The 27,149-nt window shown below is 37.1% G+C and overlaps 1 protein-coding gene across 2 annotated transcripts in view; it reads left to right on the forward strand.

The window, feature by feature from the left end:
* Positions 1-24,459, forward strand: part of LOC126297723 (constitutive coactivator of PPAR-gamma-like protein 1) — a 172,339-nt gene extending 147,880 nt beyond the window's left edge. For both annotated transcript variants that reach the window (XM_049988863.1, XM_049988862.1), the window contains exons 19-20: positions 6,978-7,078; positions 17,287-24,459. In XM_049988863.1, the coding sequence (XP_049844820.1) occupies positions 6,978-7,078; positions 17,287-17,551 (366 nt within the window). In that variant the 3' untranslated portion in view covers positions 17,552-24,459. The remainder of the gene's footprint in view (positions 1-6,977; positions 7,079-17,286) is intronic.
* Positions 24,460-27,149: the final 2,690 nt, after the last annotated feature.

The following is a 27,149-nucleotide window of genomic DNA, read 5'->3' on the forward strand; positions in this document are numbered from 1 at the left end:
CTGAAAGCAAACAATCTACAAAAATTGTCGGAAGGATCCAGGCCAGAGGGCATTCCATGAGTGATCTCGTCGTTCTGGAAGACACAACGGGTAAATGCAAATATGAATCTGGGGACCGTGTCCACCTGTATGTGTAGTTTCTTTTTCCTTGACATGATGACATCTGCCAACAGGACAATGCAATGTGCCACATAGCTCGCAGTGTACGTGCATGGTTCAAAGAGAATCAGGATGAGCCCCGGATTGAAACCCATCCGACAATCTGTTGGACCACTTCGAATGGGCTGTTCGCACCATGAATCCTCAACTGAGAAACCTAGCTCACATTAATATGACTGGACAGTGTGGTTTCATTGGTACCATTTGCAACCCAGCTCCTCCTAGAATTTCAGTTATTTCTTCTAGGTTGGTTTCTTTCCTCAAAATTTCTAACAGTCCCACCTACTGTCTGCTTAATTTTTTTCACTTTGCACACATAATTGAAAAAGTCATTGATATTACTTCTAGGGACCAGCAGGAATAAGTCCCTGGGTCTATGGTGTAATTTGTGTTCCAGTCCATTGTAATAGCTTCACTCTCTAATTCCTTATCCAAATACTTAAGTTTGTTGATCCAATACTGACAGAAACGTTTTATAATCTGTCCTCTGGACTCGTATATCTTTCACCAGCGCAGAATTCACTCACAGTGTTTTGCCAGTCATCCTTAGAGCAATATTTCTCCAAAAATAATTTCGTAAATTCTTCCAATGATTTACACTAATCTGTAACTTCAGGCGCCCATCCATAAGCATCTTTCTTTAAATAACATCTGACAAAATAAATTTTCTTTCTGTTTCTCCAGCTTATATAAATAATTAAATTTTCTAAGAAAATGCAGTTTATTGTAACGTTTAAAATTATTAAATTTCTTACATCTAATAAAAGTGCTTCGTTGGACACATTACATACAGTGTGGTTTACACTCTGACCATTACTAACTTTGTTTTCAATTTTAACAGGTTTAACTTCATATTGTTCTACAGTTTGTTTCACCTCTACAGTTTCTTTCTCAACAGTGAACATGCATCTGTTTTCTACTTCAATTTTATTATTCAGTTCTACTTTCGATTTTCAGTTTGAGATTGTAACTCATTCCAATTTTCAGCACAGACACTCTTTATCCATTCAGTGTTTTCCAGCAAGAGCCAGCAACTGCTTGCGTTCTCTTTTCACAATATTTCACAATTTTATCTTTTCTAGCTTCATGTTCTTTGCTAACATTGTTTACTTTTACATCTATTTCTTTATCCACTTTTTCTAATTTATTTTCTGGACAAACTTTGACTGATTTTATCTTCTTGGCCAAATTAATAATGTCAACCATCATTTAACTAGTTTATTGTTTAATGTCACTGCCATTTTTATTCATTCCTACCCTGAAACTGCCAGTGTTATATTCATCACTTGAAATCATGTTTAAAGTTATTGACCATTTTTACATTCATTTTACTCAAAGCATTATTGCTATCAACATATACCTGTCCTTGTCCTATAAGTCTTCTTGTTTATAGTTTCGGCTGTATACCTACATCACTTATTACTCCTGCTTCCCTTTCTGTATCTCATTATCACAGTAGGTGGAGACCTGGTCATTTTGTCAATGACTTGACTACCATTTACTTCATCATATATGTTAGATTCTTCCAATTGCACTCAAGTGTGATAACCAATTTCAATTTCAATTACTACATCTTTTCCCTTGCCAAAATATAGTTCTTGCTCCTGTCCTCAAATATATTGTCATAGCAAGATCAATTTTAATTTCTGCTGCCCGTCCATCAACCTCAAACACATTGTGTTTCACATCCCTGTCACTCATTTTGACAAAATCAGGAACAACACCTTGTAGCAGGAACAGTTTACCAACAACACTTAGTAACAATAACACTTTACCTTAATCACTGTCATCTGTTCGTTACTCCTTCCCATATTCCTATGTCAGTCTACAGCATTTTTTATTGCTGGGCTGCATGCTGGTTCCTCATCGGGTCCCATGTGTCCAACCATGGTCGCTCAGTCTTGAACTCGTGTTGGCAGGAACTATATTCAAGATGGTGGCTACTAAATCAGAGATCTGCATCCTTCTGAGTCGCCTTCCAGTAGTCAGGTTAATTCTGTCTTTCTTATTGGAGTCCTGTGTAGTGTTCTAATCCTTTTTGTGTCGCTATTATATCATTTGCATTGTCATTTATGCACTACTCACTATCACTGCCTTTCTAAACTGCAGTTCCTACATTCGAAGTCACTTTAAATATTGACATCACAGTCAAAAAATGTGTAAGTTCTACCACATGTAATTGTCCTTAAATGCATGAGTTCATTCTAATAGTGCCAGGGTAGGACTGTTCCTCACTCAGAAAGCAGCACTTGTGAGATGAGATGACCTACCTGTGAAACCTTATTTCCCTTTAGTGTGAAGAAAGTTGATTGGATTGCTGTAAAACATGTGTTTCAGGAAATATTCCCACAACTTTTAATTAATGTGCCTTTTTCTACATTCATTGGCACTATATATGACAAAAAACCAGATCCAGTTCTCACAAATAATGATTTTCTCAGGCAGGCCCCTTCCCTGTACTTCTAATTATTATGAAATTGAGTTAAGACACAACCATAACATTATTACAGTTAATGTAGGTAGTGGACACACAATTTCTCTTGATATATGACACAAATAAATGAAAGTTCACTTTGATACAATACACAACCAGAGTCAAAATTATTTAGAAGTTAATACCAGTCACTAATTCAGTTTAATATATTAGCTAAATAAGAGCATACACTGAGTGTGCAGATATAAGCTACAGACCTGTACTTACTATGCAAACTTCTTACATAGATATTACTACAGAGATTTCTGAGCCCAGACTTTAATAGAAAGTTATGGGGTGGTGTTGGCGTTATTAAGACGAACATAATAAAAATTTAGTATTTGAGAAGCTACATAATGGTCTTAAAAACTGCCAAGTTAGACTTTATAAATTTGTCTGAACTGTATGTTAGAGTAATAATTTGGTTTACAGAATAAACAATTAGTAATGTACATCCTGTGTTGTCCTGGACATTTGTTTTGTGAAATACCCTTTAACTCCTCAAAATATGTGTCAATCACTTCATTGTCAGTCCCAGCTCTTGCATAGGTGATATTTTTGACGACGCGTTCGGAGAGAACATCCTTGTGCCGCTTCATAAATGACATGGCCCACTCTCTCCCAAGTATGTTTCTATTTCCAAATGTGGGAAGTTTTCTTCTGGTTCGATATAGATATGATTTCACGACGCAGTGCAAACCAAATTACGTCATTGGGAGACCGTAAGCTGCCATTGCAATGGAATGAGCAACAAACGTATCCTCTTCTTCTTTTGTGAAAGTAGGTTGACTCCCATGCTGTCTTTTAGGTTTGGCTCTCTCTGGGTTTAGGGTGGCCAAACCTTCCATCTCTTTGGTTTTGTTCCACAATGTGTATTGATGAACATTGAACCCAAAAAAAAAAAAAGAACATACTATATATATATATATATATATATATATATATATATATATATATATATATATATATATATATAGAGTACAATTCAGAAAAAAAACAGCTTTTAAAAGATGTTTAATAGAAAAAATTGCCAAAACTCTAAATATCATCAGAATTTTAAGAAGGTAGGCTTAAAATTCGCATAAATGTTTCCTTTATCAAGGGAAAAAATGCCAGAAATTACACATTAGTTTAAAAACCCATTTTATGACAGTAAAGTTGGTATACAAAATAGATAAACGTAGGCAACCACATAGTGTACATAGCTGTATTTTGCTTCCTATTCAAGCAGAAGAATTTGCTTAAAAATGCCAAACAGATGGTCATATAAACATCTACTTTAGCCTATCTAATAAAAGTTTACTTCCAGTGTGGCAGTGTATGAAAAATTAAAGAATGGCCACTAAGCTTTCAGATGCTGCTTGCAGGGTAATTTTCTTTGTTAATACAAACGTAACAGCCTTATCTAACGTCTCTGGAGAGTAATTTCTGTGGGCCCTTGCACCTAATTTCCTTTTATAAGTCTTATCTTCCTTTCAGCACTGCAAAGACACAAAAAAACATGATAAAATTTAACCTCAAACCATGGCGGGGTGACTTTTTGACAAGTTGGTGGATGACAAAATCACCAGACACAGTGCATGCATTTCAGTTTTTGTTTCATATGTTCAACAAACGTGCCTTGATTTAATCAATATTCTAAAATAATTTGCCCAACAAACAAATGTACATACCTGTTTTAGATGTCTCTTTATCAGAAACTTTTCATAATGTAAAGTTTCCCTCATTTTACTAAAGCGTAAGTAATAGCATTGGTAACCAATGGCATCAGAAGTAACTACATGTGCACAGAAGCTCCATCCAGCTGCCTCTACATGGTGCAGCATGTCTGACATACGAAATGCATGGTACATCTCTTTCCGGAGATGAGCGGTCACTGTTTGAGATTTTAAATACAAAAACTGGAGCCCTTGTCACAAAGTCACTCCACCAGTCACAAAGTCACCCCATTTTATGGAAGTACAACGGCTAAATTTGCGGTAAAAAATTAAGTGTGTATGAGCTTTAATATTAATTATCTTTAACTTAATTACTTTCAAGAAAATTAAAACGTGGTACTGTACAGTCTGGATGCCAGTCTTTCTAAAGAGTACTGTCAGTATTTCTAAAACTACCTACTATAGTAGAGTCTGCGTAAGTTGGTCCAGGACAGTTGCAGTGGGCTGGACAAGGCAGCTTTGTGCACTTGCCTCAGCCAGTCACATAACGTGATTATGTAAACATCTCTGTGGTAATCCCCTCCGTATTGTCACAGCTCTGTTAGATGGCTATTGTTTTTCACCTGCAGCCATTCCCATTTGGGCTGTGTGGTTGAAAGCTGGCAACATTGTTGGTAGGTGTCGGGTTTCTTTTTACCCAGCTCAGTCTTTATCAACTATTACATGCTGTAGTAATAATTTTGACTAGCAGTTACTTTTAATTAAATAATTTCCTGTGAAACTAAATGCACTATTGGGATCTGCAAATTGAAAACTGTAGTCTGTATAATAGGCCTACATTAAACACAGTCTGAATAATGTTTTGAAAGATACAGGCATGTACCCCAAGGATGTGATGAAAAGTAAAGCCTCAAAATTGTAATATCTAATATGACGGTAAATGAAGAAACTATGTTGGTGCATGAGAAACAGCTCGCTGTAATTGAAATTTGAATTCAAAGAGTTTGTCCACACATGGTCCACTATCTCCTTTGGCATGACAATGACAAACCACACACAAGTAGTGCAACAATCTTTCACCTTGGGTTCCCTGTCAGTGATCATCCTCCAGACAGTTTCAACTTGGCCCCATCCCATTTTCATCTGTTTCCAAGCCTTAAAGAACATCTTCAAGGACTTCACATTGACAGCAATGATGCAGTGTGAGTGGAGGTGAAGTTGTGGCTCCATCAACAATATAAAATGTTCTACAGTGTCGGTACCAACAAAATGGTCTCTCTTTGGAAGAAATATGTTTGTCACTAGGATGACTATGTTGAGAAATAAATGTGCAGACATGAAGAACTAAGACGCAGAACGTTTATAAAGTGCATGTTACTTAAAAGCTTTAAGAGTTTTCCCAGAAAAATTCAGAGGCATTGCTTTTCAGCACACCCTCGTATATATGCACTCCATAAGTAACTAGCTGAAAATTGAAAACTGAGTAGGAACAAAAAGGAATGTAATCACAGCCAGTGGCATGGTTGCAGCTTGCTAGGTTATAGCTTTAACACCAATCTTAGTGTTACAAATCTGCTTTAAACGTGAATAAATGATGCGAAGCTAGAAACAGTAATGCACAGAGAAGTTAAATGTACATATGAAAATTTTTTGTGATGATGTAACTCTTCAAAAGCTGAGATATTTTCCAGTGCTTACATTTGTTTTGTTGAACTCAAGTGGTTTCTCCTTGGGTGCCTCTTTTATGTAAGCTCTCGTCTAGTTAGAGTTAAATATAGTTACAAATGGAATCCAACTGTGGTGCAGTTAGGTACTTTTCTCTCTCAAGAGCAACTGACAGAAGTGACAAAAATGTCTGACAGTTGCTCAGATCTTGAACTCATTGTTCTTAGATTTGTAGTCTTTATACAACTACCAGTCTGCCATTGAGTGCGAATGTGGTGTTAAGAATTTGAGAGTTACTATGGAATTTCAGAAACATGGAAATCTTCTTCACCACTTTTCAGATAATGTAACACTACAAAATTTGCTTGAACACATGCATTTATAGAAACTAAATGTTGATGATCTGCATTTTAAATTTGTTGGCTAGCACATTATCAACTTCACTACAGAAGACACTGGAAAATCTAATTAGTTCTGTTAATTTCATGTGTAAAATTTTAATCTGCCAGTTTATCTTAGTCAACTTATTGCGATTCCTCAAGTGCAACTTAATTCTTGGGGGAATAAATAGTTTTCACAAGGAACAGTGTATGATGAGAAAAAAGCTGTCAAGTAGAGGTTTCTCTCCACTGTCAAATTAGCAGCCTACAAGAAAATAAGAATTTGATTAAGTGGGAAAAAATCCAAAAAACATTGATAACATTTTTATTACGTATAATTATGGTAATTTCAGCTCTCTCTCTCTCTCTCTCTCTCTCTCTCTCTCTCTCTCTCTCTCTCTCTCTCTCTCCCTCTCCCTCTCTCCCTCTCCCTCTCCCCCCCTCTCCCCCTCCCCCTCCCTCTCCCCCGCACCTCCCTCCTCGACCACTTCCACTTTCTCTCTCTGACCGCTCTATTGCCCCATGACTTTACACCCTCACTCTCTGACTGTCCCTGCACATGCCCTCACCCATTCCCTACTAACACCATTTAGTTCATTATTTGATGTGTTGTATATCTGGTATTGATTTGTTTTTTCTCAGAGTGGTGCAAAGAAAAAGTCTTCAGGCAACAAGAAAGGCACAAGGGATGCTGAAAAAATGGACCTAAGGAACCTAACCCCCCCTGATACACCGGATGATGCGTAAGTTAATGAACCAGTTTTGCTTACAGCTTTTGCAGTAATAGTTTCCTGTTTTGTAACAGTAATAATTTGTAATAGCTTGGCTTCAGTAACTTGTGTATGTAGAAAGGGTTAATTTATTGCCACTGCTGATACAAAGGACACGAGAAGTAGTACTTTGAATTTGGGCCTGAATTTCTTTCTTCAATGGAGAAAAGAGAAAATAGCTGCAGGAATCTCCCAGTACCACCTACTGCAACCTACATCCTTCTGAATCTGCTTAGCATATTCATCTCTTGGTCTCCCTCTACGATTTTTACCCTCCACGCTGCCCTCTAATACTAAATTGGTGATCCCTTGATGCCTCAGAACATGTCATACCAACTGATCCCTTCTTCTGGTCAAGTTGTGCCACAAACTTCTCTTCTCTCCAATCCTATTCAATACTTCCTCATTAGTTATGTGACCTACCCATCTAATCTTCAGCATTCTTCTGTAGCACCACATTTCGAAAGCTTCTATTCTCTTCTTGTCCAAACTAGTTATCGTCCATGTTTCACTTCCATACATGGCTACACTTCATACAAATACTTTCAGAAATGACTTCCTGACCCTTAAATCTATACTCGATGTTAACAAATTTCTCTTCTTCAGAAACGCTTTCCTTGCCATTGCCAGTCTACATTTTATATCCTCTCTACTTTGACCATCATCAGTTATTTTGCTCCCCAAATAGCAAAACTCCTTTACTACTTTAATTGTCTCATTCCATTATCCTCGCTTTGCTTTTGTTGTTCATCATCATATATTCTCCTTTCAAGACACTATCCATTTTGTTCAACTGCTCTTCCAAGTCCTTTGCTGTCTCTGACAGAATTACGATGTCATCGGCGAACCTCAACATTTTTATTTCTTCTCCATGGATTTTAATACCTACTCCGAATTTTTCTTTTGTTTCCTTCACTGCTTGCTCAATATACAGATTGAATAACATCGGGGAGAGGCTACAACCCTGTCTCACTCTCTTCCCAACCACTGCTTCCCTTTCATGACCCTCGACTCTTACAACTGCCATCTGGTTTCTGTACAAATTGTAAATAGCCTTTCGCTCCCTGTATTTTACCCCTGCTACCTTCAGAATTTGAAAGAGAGTATTCCAATCAACATTGTCAAAAGCTTTCTCTAAGTCTACAAATGCTAGAAACGTAGGTTTGCCTTTCCTTAATCTAGCTTCTAAGATAAGTCGTAGGGTCAGTATTGCCTCTCGTGTTCCAATATTCCTACGGAATCCAAACTGATCTTCCCCGAGGTCGGCTTCTACTATTTTTTCCATTCGTCTGTAAAGAATTCGCGTTAGTATTTTGCAGCTATGACTTATTAAACTGATAGTTCGGTAATTTTCACATCTGTCAACACCTGCTTTCTTTGGTATTGGAATTATTATATTTTTCTTGATGTCTGAGGGTATTTCGCCTGTCTCATACATCTTGCTCACCAGATGGTAGAGTTTTGTCAGGACTGGCTCTCCCAAGGCCGTCAGTAGTTCCAATGGAATGTTGTCTACTCCGAGTGCCTTGTTTCGACTCAGGTCTTTTAGTGCTCTGTCAAACTCTTCACGCAGTATCGTATCTCCCATTTCATCTTCATCTACATCCTCTTCCATTTCCATAATATTGTCCTCAAGTACATCGCCCTTGTATAGACCCTCTATATACTCCTTCCACCTTTCTGTTTTCCCTTCTTTGCTTAGAACTGGTTTTCCATCTGAGCTCTTGATATTCTTACAAGTGGTTCTCTTATCTCCAAAGGTCTCTTTAATTTTCCTGTAGGCAGTACCTATCATACCCCTAGTGAGATAAGCCTCTACGTCCTTACATTTGTCCTCTAGCCATCCCTGCTTAGCCATTTTGCACTTCCTGTCGATATCATTTTTGAGACGTCTGTATTCCTTTTTGCCTGCTTCATTTACTGCATTTTTATATTTTCTCCTTTCATCAATTAAATTCAATATTTCTTCTGTTACCCAAGGATTTCTACTAACCTTCATCTTTTTACCTACTTGATCCTCTGCTGCCTTCACTACTTCATCCCTCAAAGCTACCCATTCTTCTTCTACCATATTTCTTACCCCATTCCTGTCAATTACTCTCTTATGCTCTCCCTGAAACTCTGTACAACCTCTGGTTCTTTTAGTTTATCCAGGTCCCATCTCCTTAAATTCCCACCTTTTCGCAGTTTCTTTAGTTTTATCTACAAGTCATAACCAATAGATTGTGGTCAGAGTCCACATCTGCCCCTGGAAATGTCTTACAATTTAAAACTTGGTTCGTAAATCTCTGTCTTACCATTATATAATCTATCTGAAACCTGTCAGTATCTCCAGGCTTCTTCCATGTATACAGCCTTCTTTTTTGGTTCTTTAACCAAGTGTTAGCTATGATTAAGTTGTGCTCTGTGCAAAATTCTACCAGGCAGCTCCCTCTTTCATTTATTTGCCCCAGTCCATATTCACCTACTACGATTCCTTCTCTCCCTTTTCCTACTACCGAATTCCAGTCACCCATGACTATTAAATTTTCGTCACCCTTCACTATCTGAATAATTTCTTTTATTTGATCATACATTTCTTCAATTTCTTCATCATCTGCAGAGCTAGTTGGCATATAAACTTGTACTACTGTAGTAGGCATGGGCTTCGTGTCTATCTTGGCCACAATAATGCGTTCACTATGCTGTTTGTAGTAGCTTACCCGCATTCCTATTTTCCTATTCATTATTAAACCTATTCCTGCATAACCCCTATTTGATTTTGTGTTTATAAGCCTGCAGTCACTTGATCAAAAGTCTTGTTAGTCCTGCCACCGCACTTCACTAATTCCCACTATATCTAACTTTAACCTATCCATTTCCCTTTCTAAAGTTTCTAACCTACCTGCCCGATTAAGGGATCTGACATTCCACGCTCCGATCCGTAGAACGCCAGTTTTCTTTCTCCTGATAACGACATCCTCTTGAGTAGTCGCCGCCCGGAGATCCGAATGGGGGACTATTTTACCTCCGGAATATTTTACCCAAGAGGACGCCATCATCATTTAATCATACAGTAAAGCTGTATGCCCTTGGGAAAGATTATGGCCGTAGTTTCCCCTTGCTTTCAGCTGTTCGCAGTACCAGCACAGCAAGGCCGTTTTGGTTATTGTTACAAGGCCAGATCAGTCAATCATCCAGACTGTTGCCCCTGCAACTACTGAAAAGGCTGCTGCCCCTCTTCAGGAACCACACGTTTGTCTGGCCTCTCAACAGATACCCCTCCATTGTTGTTGCACCTACGGTACGGCTATCTGTATCGATGAGGCACGCAAGCCTCCCCACCAACGGCAAGGTCCATGGTTCAAATAAAATATAATCAAGCACTGTTTCTGGGACAGGGAGATATTCTGGACCAGGATCGAATCTGCCCGCTCAATTAAAGCTGAGGGTAGGGGTGCCAGGCGATGTTTTCCCACATCCCACAGCCTGGTACCCAAGACCCACCTCAGTTATGTGAGTCTAAACATTTCAAAAAATTTTGAACATTTACACATGAATAACACTGTTCACAGTTGCAATGCACATATTCTGTCTTGGAGGGTATCGGGATGCTTACCCTCCGCCACACACCGTCAGGTGGCTTGCTAGATGTAGATGTAGAAGTACATCTGGCCACCCCTTAAACTAACCCTGCCAAACCCATTAATAATCATGTCAACCATACACCAATGCAGAACAAAGGCGCGAGAGGAAGGAGAATAAAATGAGAGCAGTGGGAACCTGTAGATAATAATTTTAAAAAAAAGAGGAAAATCCTGGACTAAATGCAATATGGAAACAAGGTGAAACCATTACTCACAAAATAGAATGGAATGTTGAGCGGAGGACAGACACCTGGAAAAGGCTTTAAATTGCTTACCTATTTCACCATGTTTTGGGCGTGAATTCAGATCCGTATTGTATCTTCCTCCAATATTTTGGTTGAAAACTATACGAATATCTTCAACAAGAGTTGATGACGAAACTTTGGCACAGAAAGGGGTAAATTATGCTGCCACAAAAGTCTTTGGGCACCTACCAAACAGCATCAAAAGCCTGGCAGATAGCCAACTAACATTTAAAAATAAATTAAAAGAATTTCTAGATGACAACTCCTTCTACTCATTGGCTGAATTTTTAGATTAAAAAAAAAAAAAAAAAAAAAAAAAAAAAAAAAAAAAAAACTTAATCATTAGTGTCATGCAATATTTTGTGTAATGTAATTTCTTGTACAGACATCTTTTATTAACCTGACATGTTCCACATCATTACGAAGTGTCGTATTCATGATCTATGGAACAAGTATTAATCTAATCTAAAACCACAGTAATGTGTCAAGTTGTCTAAATCTGTCAGCTGTTTACTTTGAAACTGGATGTGTGGTTATCAGCTGGTAAATACTGTGATGGTACGCATTTCTCCTCCCTACACAAGGCATCACAACAATGTTTCACCAGGCAACTTTCCTCATGTCAGCACGTTGTAGATGTCGCCACCAGTGCCTACCTTGTGTGAATGCTCTGAAAAGATAATCATTTGTGTATCACAGCATCTTCTTCCTGTCGGTTAAATTTCGCGTCTGCAGCACGTCATCTTCGTGGTGTATCAATTTTAATGGCCAGTAGTGTATCTATCTGATAGGAAGGACTGTATCAATATGGGAAGACATGCATGGAAAACCAGCTCATACAGCTATTAAAAAAAATTTTGCCTTCAGACAGTACCATAGGCCTTGTCCAAATCGAAGAATACACCAACAAGGTGTTGCTTATGGAGGAAACCTTATTGAATCGCCACTTGGATCAAGGTCGGGCTATTGACTGTGTAGCAAAGCCACCTGAACCCACAGTGAGAGCAACTGAGGATTGACCTGATTTCAAGAACTCGGTGGTGATTGATCATACGCTCCATTGTCCTTCCTACAGAGCTTGTGTATGTGATGACCACACCCTTGCTTGATTTGAGATAGTTATGTAACTCAACAAGTATGTCAAAGTCAATCAGTTTTTATGACTTCTTAAAAACAAATGGGTTTAGTCTGATCTTTTCCTGGTTTAAAGTCGAGATTAAAATAGATTCTTTTCATGAGTTGGGAAAGTCGCCTGTCATCCCAATTGCGTTAAAGAGCTGGAGGAGGACCTCCTTTGCTACGGGTTCAGTTGTTTCAATATACTGTACATTATTATGTTGTGATCAGGCACAGTACCATGAGATACTGATAGTGCAGAATCCATCTCCTAAAGAGAGGGAGTCTGGTTGTATTCCTCCATGTTAGTGGAGTGTAAATCAAAACCAACCCTCTGCTGTGTGTCCTCATAATGACAGCTGCTAGGACAGCAGCAGTTGTTAGTTTTGCGTGGAAGTGCTCCTAATGGCTTCCCATACTTGACTTGCAGGTGTGGACCTATTGATGGAGTTCAGGAACTTGTTACAAGACCTCTGCTTGCTCTCACAAATTATTTTCCATGCCTTTGCCCTCACCACTTGAAAGGTTGCAAGATTTGCATCTAGAGGGCTCCGATTGAATCTTAGCACAGCCGTTCTCCTGCCCCTGATGGGAGAACAATATTCACCATTCCACCACGGGACAGACTGCCTCCTATGTGTTACATGTTTCCTGGGGAGGGACATCAATGGCTTGATGAATCACAGCTGTAATGTGATCCTGTGCTGGTCACCTCCTTAGTGATCGAAAATAGCTAACTGTGTGTATAGCATCCATTTAGCCTTTCTTAAGAGCCAACTTGTCTGCTTCCTTTTTTGATCTGCTCCATCTGGCAGATGGGGAAGTGGTTGCTGCCCTCAAGGTTGTCCACTTTCCACTTGGTGGTATTGGTAAGGTCGGGCAAACAGAAAGAGAGGTCTGTTGTTTTAGCCGAACCTGTAGTGGTGCTGAAGTGCGTAGCATGACCCACGTTCATGAAAATTATGTCTGCAGTTTGTGAGAGATCCTTGAAAATTCAACTACTGGGGCAAGTGATGATGGATCCTCATAGTGCGCTGTGCACATTGAAGTCTATTAAAATAATAGAGAGATGGGGCAGTTCAGCAATAAGCTGCATGAGAATCTCACTGTCAATTTTCTCATGGGATGGGAGGTGCACAGAGCACACCGTGACATTAGCATGGGCTATTATCCTAACAGCAACTGCTTATGCGTTGTAGTTACGGACACAAGTGAGGAGTGGAATGTGTCCTTGATGAGCATAGTTACCCCACCTTTCACTCTATCACAGTAAGATCAACATTCCTGTCGAGTTGATATCCACCAAGTGCAGGATGTCGGTAGCTTTAAAATGCCACTCTTGAAGACATTGGCAGATAGATCTGTCCTGGAGAAGGAATCTAAGTTCCTTCAGATGAGTCCTCCATCCGTTCATATTCCATTGGAGCATGGGAGCCATTTCAGTTGTGTGGTTTTAATTTACCTATATCTTTGTGTCAGGATGGTGAGACACTTGCACGAGTCAGAAGGAATGGAGGGGCTGTTAGGATCTGTTCATCAGGTACGTAATTCCAGGATGTTCTCCTCATCAGTGAGATGTGACAGAGTGACATCTGACAGCACCTGGGACAGCTTCTAACTCAAATGTTGTGGCTCTTTCCCACCCCTTTACCCTTTGAGGATTGTGGGAAAAGGGGAAGCTGAGAGACAGTATTCTTTTGGGTTGCCTTCTCTATGCTCACAGTGAAAGTGTTGCCATTCTCTTGCGTTGTAGTTGCCTGTATCACTATATCTTTACTTTGGCATATATACTTGCAAGTACAGGCACCAACAGCTGATAAAGGTTCACTCGACACCATCTGTGTTGAAGTGGTTACCATGGGGACAGGGTTTCCTTGTGTTATACTCTACTCTTTTTTTTCTTTTTTTCCCACACGGTCTGTTTTACAGTACTAGAAGTGGCTAAAGAATGTCTTGGAACAGTAGTGTGTAAAAGTAGGATGAAGCAAACAGCTTGGTGGGATGCCACAGTCAAGGGAGCCTGTAAAAGGAAAAAGAAGGTATATCAAAAACGGCTACATACTAGAACTCAGGTAGACATAGAAAGTTATGTTGAAGAAAGAAACAAAGCCAAACAGATAATTGCAGCATCCAAGATGAAATCTTGGGAAGACTTTGGAAACAGGTTGGAGACTATGGGTCAAGCTGCTGGAAAACCATTCTGGAGTGTAATTAGCAGTCTTCGTATGGGAGGTAAGAAGGAAATGACAAGTATTTTGGACAGATCAGGAAAACTGCTGGTGAATCCTGTGGATGCCTTGGGCAGATGGAGGGAATATTTTGAAGAGTTTCTCAATGTAGGTGAAAATACGATCAGTAATGTTTCAGATTTCAATGTAGAATGGGATACGAATGATGATGGAAATAGGGTCACATTTGAGGAAGTGGAGAAAATGGTCAATAGATTGCAGTGCAATAAAGCAGCTAGGGTGGATGAAATTAAGTCAGAACTCATCAAATACAGTGGAATGTCAGGTCTTAAATGGCTACACAGGTTAATTGAAATGGTCTGGGAGTCGGGACAGGTTCCATCAGACTGGACAACAGCAGTAATCACACCAATCTTTAAACATGGAAACAGGAAAGATTGTAACAACTACAGAGGTATCTCTTTAATCAGTGTTGTAGGTAAAATCTTCTCAGGTATTGTTGAAAGAAAAGTGCGAGTATTAGTTGACGACGAATTGGATGAAAATCAGTGTGGGTTTAGGCCTCTTAGAGGTTGTCAGGACCAGATCTTTAGCTTACGGCAGATAATGGAGAAGTGTTAAGAGTGGAACAGGGAACTGTATCTATGCTTTATAGATCTAGAAAAGGCATATGACTGGGTTCCTAGGAGGAAGTTATTGTCTGTTCTACAAGATTATGGAATAGGAGGCAAACTTTGAAAGCAATTAAAGGTCTTTACATGGATAGTCAGGCAGCATTTAGAGTTGACGGTAAATTGAGTTCATGGTTCAGAGTAGTTTCAGGGGTAAGACAAGGCTGCAGCCTGTCTCCACTGTTGTTCATATTATTTATGGATCATATGTTGAAAATAATAGACTGGCTGGGTGAGATTAATATATGTAAACACAAAATAAGCAGTCTTGCATATGCGGATGACTTAGTTGTGATGGCAGATTCGATTGAAAGTTTGCAAAGTAATATTTCAGAGCTAGATCAGAAATATAAGGACTATGGTATGAAGATTAGCATCTCCAAAACGAAAGTAATGTCAGTGGGAAAGAAATATAAACGGATTGAGTGCCAAATAGGAGAACAAAGTTAGAACGGGTGGACGGTTTCAAGTACTTAAGATGCATATTCTCACAGGATGGCAACATAGTGAAAGAACTGGAAGTGAGGTGTAGCAAAGCTAATGCAGTGAACACTCAGCTACGATCTACTCTCTTCTGCAAGAAGGAAGTCAGTACCAAGACTAAGTTATCTGTGCACCGTTCAATCTTTCGACCAACTTTGTTGTATGGGAGCGAAAGCTGCGTGGATTCAGGTTACCTTATCAACAAGGTTGAGGTTACGGATATGAAAGTAGCTAGGATGATTGCAGGTACTAGTAGATGGGAACAATGGCAGGAGGGTGTCCACAACAAGGAAATCAAAGAAACACTGGGAATGAACTCTATAGATGCAGCAGTCAGGGCGAACAGGCTTAGATGGTGGGGTCATGTTACACGCATTGGAGAATTAAGGTTACCCAAGAGACTCTTGGGTTCAGCAGTAGAGAGTAGGAGGAGTCGGGGCAGACCAAGGAGAAGGTACCTGGATTCGGTTAAGAATTATTTTGAAGTAATAGGTTTAACATCAGAAGAGGCACCAATGTTAGCACTGAATAGGGGATCGTGGAGGAATTTTATAAGGGGGCTATGCTCCAGACTGAATGCTGAAAGGCATAATCAGTTTTAAATGATGATGATGATCTGTTTTATTTCCATAATTCTTCAGCAAAAGTTGGGCAGTCTTGGCTCCAGACTGGGAGGATCTCAGAGCCATTGATACACATTGCTGGAGAGTGCCAGTGCCATAGTCTTGGGCTGGCTTTCCACATATTGCGTAAGTCTGTTCCCCTCCACAACTTGGGTTAGGTATATAAGGCTGAACCTAAGTTGGAGGAACTCTGCCATAATATGTTCAGGTAGTGTCAGAGAACTGAAGGTCACAATGTTCAGACTCAACAGCCATTGAGCATTTTTGCGTAGAGGTTTGCACCATCCTTGTGATCCATGCAATCAAACCAGAATCCCCATTCATTGTGACTCACAACGTTTGCACCACACGGTGGTTGCTGAAGTGTGCCCTGAGCTTACGGTTACAGAGGATTCGAGGTGGCACTCACCAGTCCCCAGTTCAGGAAACCGTTTCCCCAAGCCCATAACCAGCAAATGAATGCTGAGCTCCCTGAGGTGCTTGTCATTTAGAACGACCCGGGGTCACATGTAGCTTTATTGAAAATACCACCCGTGCATCAGGCATTATCATTACCCTATCAAGGACTATGTCATTATTGGGTGTCTAACTGTAATCTACTTGTTTGGGGCAATGCCAGTGGAGTGCCACTGTATAAAATTTTATCCTGCTCAATACTCAGATGGCAGTATTGCCACCCTCCAATATGCAGTGTCCTGTTGACGTATTCCAGCAGAATTTTTTGTGGCGCAGGTCACTGAGATTTTTCAAAGGATCTTCTGTTGAACTGCGGGAACCTCTCCTTACTTGGTATGCACATGTATCCAAATATTTTGTCACTGAAGATACATGAAACTGGTTTCATTCAAATGAAATTGATAGTATTAATTGTTCAGTTTTTGTTTCTACTAGTTGTCCATATTGTTCAATGCTATAAAAATTTGTCTCTATTTTTATAAGTGTATGTTTATAAGCATGTTTTAAAAATGTCTGTTTTTTGAAACTACAATTTCCTTAATAGAAAGTCTTTGCAAATGAGCTTTTTTATTTTGTGAAAAATATTTTTAAGTGGAACTTGTTATCCTTAAAATCAATATTTTGGAAATTTGCAGCAACTTTTCAGTTGTCACAACTCTTAAAAAAGAGATTAAAATTGCTGATCTTTGTTTTGTAGTCTCATGTTACTTTATCGAGTTTTGAATAACCTCAGCATTGTTTATTACCTTGAAATATTTGTTGTTGTTTTCAGGGCTAACAAAGAGGATGAGAATGACGGTACTGGTCGTCGCCGTGTTCATAGTCCACCCATCATCGACATAAATGGAAGGAGTGACACACCGAATGGCTCTTCACAGAATCTCACTGATGTGTTTAGTGCTTCACATTCACCAATTGAAGGCTCTGTTACAGTGCTAGATGTTGTGGCAGATGTTGGACATGCAGACAGACATGTAGACGAAGAAGATGACTCAAATAAAACTTTGTTGGCAGGGGTGCTGTCAACAAATACATAGTCTCAGCATTTGTGTGATAGTGTAATACTTTTTCTACCAGTTGCTCAGAATGGTTATTGAAAGTAAAGTGCAAAACTTTATTCGAACTATGGCATCTTATATCCCTGAGTGGAAGGCCAATACTTCTAACTTCAAATGCAGACATTTACAGGAAAATAGTGCTTTCATTTCACAGTTGTGTGTTTCTGGTTTTGTACTTAATAACTGCAATACATTTTGTGGATATTGGGTAAGTAATATTTGGAAACTTTTTGATCCTTGACTCTTAATGTAGCACGGAAACTATGTCAACATTTTAAAAAAATAGAAAAGACTGTATACTGCTAAACTAGTGCCTTGATTTATAAGTGGTACAAAACATTAGTTAATGGTGTCAGATCTCTTTGGCTATATTTTATGGCAGTTTTTTGAATGTGGATTTTGTAACAGTACTTACCTAGATTACTGTTTTGAATGCCGAAAGTTTGAACTAAGAGCTGTTATAATAAATTTTTAAGCTTGCATAAAGTTGTGGCAGTTATTGACTGTAACATACATTTGTAAAGCTTAATTTATTTACATTATTTATCTTACTTTGTTATGGAAGCATTTGAAGTATGACTACATATGGGGAAGCATTTGAAGTATGACTACATATTTGCCTTCTTCTCAGATTATTACAGTTTTAACTGTTGAAAAATGTGACTACTTTTTTTATTGTATTTTAAAGTTAGATATAAATAGTTTTAATAACAAAATGCACCACTGCTTCTGTTAGCATTCTCTCTCTTTTTTCCCCTCCCCCCCCCCCCCACCTTTCTCTCTCTCTCTCTCTCTCTCTCTCTCTCTCTCTCTCTCTCTCTCTCTCTCTCTCTCTCTCTCTCTCTCTCTCTCTCTAAATTATTAGTACTGAAACTGTCATTTGGTGGCATTGGTATTTAAAGTGATGTTATTTGGTAACATCAGTTTCCAAGTTTCACTTAAAATATTTATTAAAATAGCTAATTATGTTTATGACAATTACTTTGTCAAAGTAATAAGTATGGGGGTTTGTAAAGATGATATGATTTTACGTATAAAATGAACTATACGTATACTGAATAAGAAAAATTGACAACATAAATATTAATTGCATATTATATGTAATGGCTCTAAATTACTGAGACATGTGATGAAAATGCACTTGATGAATTCCTGAACCTGTTTGAAAAGTTACTGCTGAATTATCTAAATCTAAAACTGAAGAAAATCAATCTCAAAAACCTTTTGCTTTCCATAAGGATGGAATAGTACAAGCAGTCTTGTTTCAATTGTTGCAAACAGTTGACTTCGGAATGCTAATGTAAGAAGTACTTGATCAGTTGTGTTTGAGAATACTGGTGTCTTCAAACACTCAGCTCCCTCATTTCCACCCTGTGGTGTCATGCCCCTCTCCCCACCGCCACTCACTTTTGTACATCTGCCCTTATTTTTCAAATAGTACTGTGGTTTTAGTTGGCACTTGAAAGTTATTTTGTGGTTGGGAAATTAGATTAGACTTCAGAGGCAACTGATTCAGTGCAATTTTCCATGCTAAATTCTATAGCCAGAATTTGTGACAGTTGACTTTTGGGAAGTCTTAATAAACAACGTTATATTATCATAACAATAACCAAGGAACTAATCTTGAAGCAAATTTGTAAGAGATTCTGACTGATCTGCAGGGTATTGTTGTTTTGATGATTCTGTGTACCACTCAGTCGTGCATCTCGGTGTACTCTACTGACTTCTTCAAGTTGCACTACTACCATATAATTTTTCACTCACATAGACTGCTAAACAGTATTGTCCTCTCATAACATTACAGCATGTACCTCACTCTTGAAGATAATGATGATTGATACTATCATTTGCTTGTAATTGAAGATGGATCATGTTACTTAAGGTGTAGATGGCTTGTTGTCAGTTATATAAATTGATGCTGGTCATAAGCACAAGGAAAAAAGAAAAGGAACAGTTGCTTTGAAATTGATTTTGGACAATGAAAAATATAGGTAGATGGCACTGATGGAAAAGATTTCTGTACTACAAGAAATTTTAAGGTATTGGGTTTCACAGGTTTAGTATGAAAATACTTCAGAATATTCGTAGGCCAACTGTATAGTTAGTTTAGCAACATCTTTGTTGACATGTTGACAGTAAGTATTGAATTAATATTTGACCGGATGGGGGGAGATAGATACATGTAGACCATACGAATAGCTTCAATTAGCTACGAATAGCTACAAGTCACTGAGTAAAGCAGTAGTTAGGTTCATCATGCCAGTGTAGGGAGTTCATATTATTGAGTCAAATACTTTTAATGGCAGTGATAAATAGTGATACATTTCTTAATTTTACATCAGTGCAATACTTTCATAGTTTATTTTGAGGTAGGTTGTATTGATAGTAAAATGTGAGGCGCACATAAGTGATCATATAGTGGACAAACTTTTAAAGTAGCTTTGTAGCAGATTAAGAGTTTGCATGTAAAAGAGAGAGAGAAGATGGTGCATTTTGAATAATATTTTGTTAGAGGCAAATACAGTGAAAATTCTATTGTCATTTGTTGACTGCCAGTGTTAGATTTAAGCTATCCAAAGATTTGTATTATGGAAACCTGATTTTTTATTTGTGTGTGTGTGTGTGTGTGTGTGTGTGTGTGTGTGTGTTTTGCACTTGAGAGCAATGTAGGGAAAAAAGAAAGGCGCAAGACTGCTGTGATCTCTTCCACAGGAACTACTTAATTTTCAATGCAATGTACTGTGGTATATGTAGTGTGAATTATAGAAATCAGCAACATGAAGCTTGTGTGAGGACAATAACATTTGTGTATTGACAACAAGGTGATTGCTGTGTTGGTGATTTTGAACATCAGCTGACTTAGGAGTGTAAAGTGGAAGTATTTTTATTAATGTTATATTGCCAAAACAGCTATATGAGCGTACAAAACTATTTAAATCGTGCGAGTGTATGAAAAGTGAGCAATTCTATTTTTCTATATTTGTTATGTTGTTACAGATATAATACCTATTAATATGTAACTTATATAAATAGAAGAAAGGAAATGGAGACTACCAGTTGTTGAACCTGCTTACACTGCAAGCTTCAGCAGATTGTTTTCAATTACATTAGAGAATTAAGGTTGAGAAGTTAACCTTTGATTGACCATTGTTGAACTGAAGTTAATGTTCCATGTTATGACAAGAGGATTGCTATATGTTACTCAGATTTCTGGAATTTGGTTTTAGTATGAAATAGCACAATTCATATGCAAGTGTGGTTTTTGAAAGCAACTTGCTGATGCTTTGCATAACTAATGTGTTAAGAGGTATTGGGGGTGAGTGGTGGTGATTGTGAATGCAGGCCCATTTTTATCAAGTTGAAAGTAATTACAGTCATTGTCCAGATGGAGCCACACAGTGAGTTCTGAAAATGACCTGAATTGCTTGGGTTCGTTATGAGTTTAGTACATAACACCCATCTTGATATATTTTTGCCTCTAAAAGTATTGGAAAGGATAAACTATTAGCTGCTTTGAGCAGTTTTTTGGAAAATAATGCAGGTAAGCCAGAAGAAAACTCTTTCTGAAATGTTTTAACAACTCATCCATATATCCTATCAATTATGCCGTGAATGTTTCATAATGAGTTAATATTAGGAAGGAATCTCATCTTTATGTTGAAGCATAAGGAGAAAACTGAATCACACAGATTTCAGTATGACATATTTACCAGTTACGTCAAGTCTCATGTTACTGAATTCTTGTAATATTGTTTGAACTCAAAATGTTATGGACTCAAATACAGCCCAGTTTCATGTTTGTAGTGAAAAAGCAAACTGCCACTGACTACTCAGTTGCAGACTTCATGGCAGAGATCGATATCTAAGCACAACAATATTTGTATCTTCATTGCTGGTGCCAAATCAGTGATGCGTTGTCATACTTTTGCATTTTGTGAGTAATGAAATCAATAAGGACAGTAGTGCAAGTTATTCTTCAGTTAAGAATGACACAATTTTATTCTTTTTTTGTTTTTAATACAAATGGGATGTTTCTATAACACCTCTTAATCCATTCATGATATTCATACATTGAACTTGGGGAAGAAAGTTTCCAAGCAAATTTGATCATTTAAAAACTTGATGAACTGCTAAAATGATTGAATTAATTAGGAAGTATTCTGAGAAAAGAAACAATGTTTAAGCAACTATAGTTATTGTTATACTGAGTAAATGAAAATATCTTCAATAACATTTGTTTTCATTCTGGGGCCCACTTAATTAATGTCTTTTGGTAATGTTAAGACATATTATAACAGGATGTAAACCATATCTTTGCTTAGGTTAAGATGTAGCTATATTTTCCCATAAGTTGAAAATGACATACCCAGTGATGTATCTCTTAAAAATGTAATGCCTATTATTTGAGTGTGGATTAACTTGCAAAAAAATTAGCATTTAATTAATTCATTGTACATTTTGTTCAGATGTTACATACACTGAAATATTTTCACATTGTTAGTAAGCTTTCTCAATATCAAAAACAAATAAAAAAAATTGTACTTACTGTATGGAATAAAATTAAGTGGCTGTAGTACCACCAAGTTTTTACAAAAGTTTTCATTTGGGCTATTGTTCTCATTGGAGTTTAATTGTCAAGCTGAAAACTTTTAAAGATGATATTTTAGTGCTTCTAGTAAATATGTACTTACAGACATTAAACATGTCTTCACAAAGTTGTTTTTATTGTGTTTTTACTTTAAGAGTATTTGCTAGTAGCATCAGTCATTTCCTGCAATGATGTAGTCTAAAACTCATATGAAGTGTTATTTCTGAAGTATTCTAATGATGAAAAAGAATTCAAAGTTGGCATGTCAAATACATTTTAGGAATGTGTATCTGTAAAATAAGTAGATTAATTGGTTATCAGATATCAAATTGTAGCCCATAAAAACAGCAAAGCTGCAAAATAAACACATTAATCAGTTAAGTATTATATCTATATACTACACAGGAATATTCACCGAGTGGGATTTTTCACTGCCTTGCTGTTGCTCAGTCCCCCCTCACTACTTTTTTTATGCAACAGTCTGCTGCCCATTAGATGCTGTGATGTGGTGCTAATCACAGTTATTTGTTAATCATATTACTGTTCAACACAGTTTTCCATTTAGATATTTCAACATTTTACTGTCATTGATGGTGACACCAATTTATGTTTGTAGTTTATATCATACACCATTCATTCTCCTTCAGAAGATTTTTTTAAACCTTCATAAGGAATGTGTAAACCACATGTAACAACACTACTTGTACATTCTTGTAACAAAAATATTCACAATGTTGTTGCTTGAGCTATCTTGATGTGAAGATATCTAAATCTTCAGACAAGAATAATAACCAGCCCTCCTTTTTTGATGATTAGGTCTTCATTTTTGCTTCTCTTTCAACATACTATTGTAATAGTAATAGTAAAAAATTTGTTTGCATTTGGGCTTGCATGGTGTGTGTTATCTCACTGTATACTGAAACTGTTGCAGTTGAGTATTAAGAATAATTGATTTGAGTAACACAGTGTATAGCAGGCAGAACAAGTTCCACATCTGTTTTGTATTATCTGTGTAATATTTATTTATTTAGAACTATCAACACTTTTAACTTATAATGTGCAGAATATAAGACATCTATAAATAAAGTAAGTCCTTATGTACAGTAAAAAAAATTTATTACAAAAAAAGTTGAAGGTGGGCCCCGACATGTTATCTTTCCCCATATTCAGGCAGTTTATATTAATACTAAGCCAAATAAGATAATGCAATTAAGAACATTTGTTTATACTTCTTAAAATAATATAAAATAGGTTTCACAGTTTTGTTTGGTTCTGAAATTAATGCTAGGAACTTTGAGTGTAAACTTAAAAGCATATGGAGACAGGAAATAATAAATTTTACCTGTTGACACTTAAGTCACCATATTTGATGTAGTATATTGTCCTTTTGCTGTTCAAAATTTTTTGGGATTGAATCAATTTATATTTGATGTGAAATAATTAAGTTTTTAAGAATTGCAGTTTCTTTGATATCTCCATTTGCTTTTGATAATGTATTTGCTATACATGTAAATCATAAAACCGCTTTGTGTAATTATTGGTATATAAAGTATAATATAAAAAGGAGGTTAAATGGAATTCATACTAGCTTTAGTTAAAAGTGGCTCTGTTTTTTTTTCTCCACTTTTGGGAATTAGGAAATTCTGAAATTTTATCACCTGTGTCAAAATTCTCTCTTCCGTTTATCTTGGTTTGCCTGTTGAAATACGGGTTGTGTTAGGTTTGGAACTATTTCAAACACTCATTCTCTTCTTTCTGTTTTTCATAGCTGCCAAAAAAAAAGTGGCATTCATATTATATTTTTGTATGGAACTGCAAGTCTGTGCTGTGAGGTTGGGCCAGGTTACATTATCAGAAGTGTGTAATAGCCTTGTGCATCTCCTTGGCATATTTTTGGTTATTTCATTGATGGAGAAACTTTATATTTTCTTTCTTGTGGTTCTTTAATCATGTTAACGATGGTTACTTTTTTAAAAAATTCTGGAACTCCTGGTTCCATGCAGAAGTGTACTGTTAAATTTTCGTGTTGATGCATACCAGCTTGCTGAACTTTGGAAGAGTATTAAAAATAAAACACAAAGTAAAGAAAGGGCATGACTGCCCTGGGTAGTACTTCAGAAATTGTTTATAAAATAATTTTATTGTGTTTATTAATAATGTATGCAACCAGGTGTGAACTTTTTTAAACAGTAAAACAGAAGTCATGTGTTTTAAATAATGTCATTTTGCCAAGGAGTTAGTGTTGATATTTGTGAACCAGCAAGCTTTGTGGTGTAATAAAGTAATGGTGGTACTTCAATTTGTGTTGCATTTATGATTAATCTGAAACATTGTTCCTTCCATTTCCCAAACAATCACATCAATAGATTAAGTGGCAGAGAACATAATGATTTTTTTTATGCTCACTTTTTTCTGTGTGAAAACAAAAGGAAATTCTTTTTCATTGTGCTGTACAAATAGTGGAGCATTCAATCCAGGGATGACTTGACAGATTAGATAGACTGTAGAACCTCACTAATCCTTCCCCTATGGGCTGGGAGTGTGATCAGAATGCAAAAAAGGTTGGATTGTAAGAGGAACACTTTTATTGACCTACAACATCACAATGCATAAAAGTTCAGTTTTAATGTTCAGCTGGAAATACTGTCTGAAATATTGTTCCATGTTAAAGCATCAAGGAAATGAAAATGTTCACACATTAGAAAATTGTACACGAAAATGTAATGTGTGGTAGTGTGTAAACTATAAAATACATCTGTATTATATGGTAAGATATTGTTACTGTGAGTGAAAGTTTAACATCTGTACATATGATTCTGCTTTATTACAGTACTGCACTGACACACAACTGATTTGCACCTAACTGTTTAAAACATGAAAAATCCCATGGTAAAAAATTTTTTTGTTCTAAGCAGGACGAAAAATTCTAATGTTCTTTTGCTTAGCAGATGACAACTTTTGTTTTGTCAAGATGTTACGCCATTTCCTTACCCTGAAAGAGCCGTAGGTTCAGTGTCATCATTGTCTAGTCAATGTCAACTATACTGATCAACTCATTCATGTCACTGGGCTCAACGTCAAGTTGTAAAGACGTTAGTTGGGGCTGTAATTTTGCTTTACACACTTTCATCTGTAACAAGAACTCTGCACTAATTTATGAAACAAATGAATGTACATGACTTTTGTTGTCATTCTGAAGAAAATGTCACTGAAGGGCAGCTGATAGTCTGGTCTGGTCATCTTGATTCTGCGAAAAACCTACACTACTTTCAGAGTTGTGAATTGATTGGCGACTCCATGGAGTGTTCTGTGCACCACGACCCGATAATGGATATAATTGGAAGGAGAAACAGCCTTGACCTTTTTCTTTTCTCTCTCTCTCTCTCTCTCCACAAAATCGATTTTCGGTCACTTAGTGACCATCCTCAGTGGTGTAAGATACAATTAAAATTGTTAGGCACTGGTATTAACAAGCTTAGAACGATCACATGTTGTTTATGTGATAGCTCTAAGCTTGTTAATACCAGTGCCTAACAATTTTAATTGTATCATACAGCACTGAGGATGGTCACTAAGTAACCAAAAATCGATTTTAATAAAACAAAAAAATATGACCAATGCTGTTTCTCATTCCAATTATAAGAGTTGTGGATGTTTGAATGAATCATTAACTGTGAAATAAAATAAAATATCTAATATTTAAATGTTTCTATTTTCAACTCTTTAAATGCCAGACTGACAGTATTTAACACCCATTCACTCCCCGGAACCATTAATTCCAGCTAAACATGACACCTACAGCATCACAAAGGATGACTTCACTCCATTATAGAACAACTTCCTTCCAAATGCAGATAAGTCGTAGTCCAAAGATTATACTCAGGGCAAAGAGATTTAAGTGATTTAAATTGTTGTCAAAGACATGGTTCTGATTAACTGCTACACAATTTAGGAAAACTTAGTAAAAATTAAATTTGCAGACTTCCATGTTAAAGTTTCAGAATTTTCATAATTGCATAAAATATAAAAATTTAAGCATGAAATAATGAATAATAGTTAAATATAAAGGCAATTTCTGATATCCATTGGTATCAATGTCTTCAGAATGTGTATCAGGATTGATAACATCACCACGCATCATCAAAGAGAAAAATCAGTTTAAACACTTACTTACATCTATCACGTTACAGCATTGAAGGTACACAGAAGTCAGATTTTGCAAAATATGTCATCTGATGATGTTGCTATTACACTAATCATTTGATTCGAGTAGGAAATTCGTAAAAAGATGAGAGGGTATTGGCCACCAACAAATCCTTTAGGCATCACTTCAACTGAATTGTATTACTAGTTAAAATAAGTGTCACTTCCAGCACGTTTTTGAAAATGTGTATTCTTGAATAACACATTTCTTCTGGATAAAAATGTTGATGTGGTATCTGTCCGAAGATTGATGTGATGCAGCTCTCCATGATAGTATGTACTGTGTTAGCCTCTTTATCCCTAAATACCTACTGCATCTTTCATTCATTTGAACCTACTTACTGTCTTCACATACAAATCTCTTCTGATAGTTTTATCCACAAGCATGCCTCTGTTACTAAATTGATTATTCACTGACCCTTCAGGATGTGCATATCAACTGGTCACTTCTTTTTGTCAAGTTGTGCCATAAACTTCTTTTTTCGGCAATTCAGATCATTATCTCATCAGTCATTCAATCTACCCATCTAATTCTCAACATTCTGTGGTAGCACCACATTTCAAAAGGTTCTCTTCTTTTGCTTGAACCACTTATTGTCCTCATTTCATTTCTGTACAAGGCTATAACATGACAAATACCTTTGGAAAGGCTTCACAACATTTAATTGTGTATTAGATGTTAAACAATATCCTTGTTTTCAGAAATGCTTTTCGTGCTATTGTGAGTCTGCATTTTATAGCGTCTCCACTATCGCCAACTATCAGTTATTTTGCTGCCCAAACAGC

This window comes from Schistocerca gregaria, chromosome X (genome assembly GCF_023897955.1).
Source record: "Schistocerca gregaria isolate iqSchGreg1 chromosome X, iqSchGreg1.2, whole genome shotgun sequence".
Taxonomy (NCBI): domain Eukaryota; kingdom Metazoa; phylum Arthropoda; class Insecta; order Orthoptera; family Acrididae; genus Schistocerca; species Schistocerca gregaria.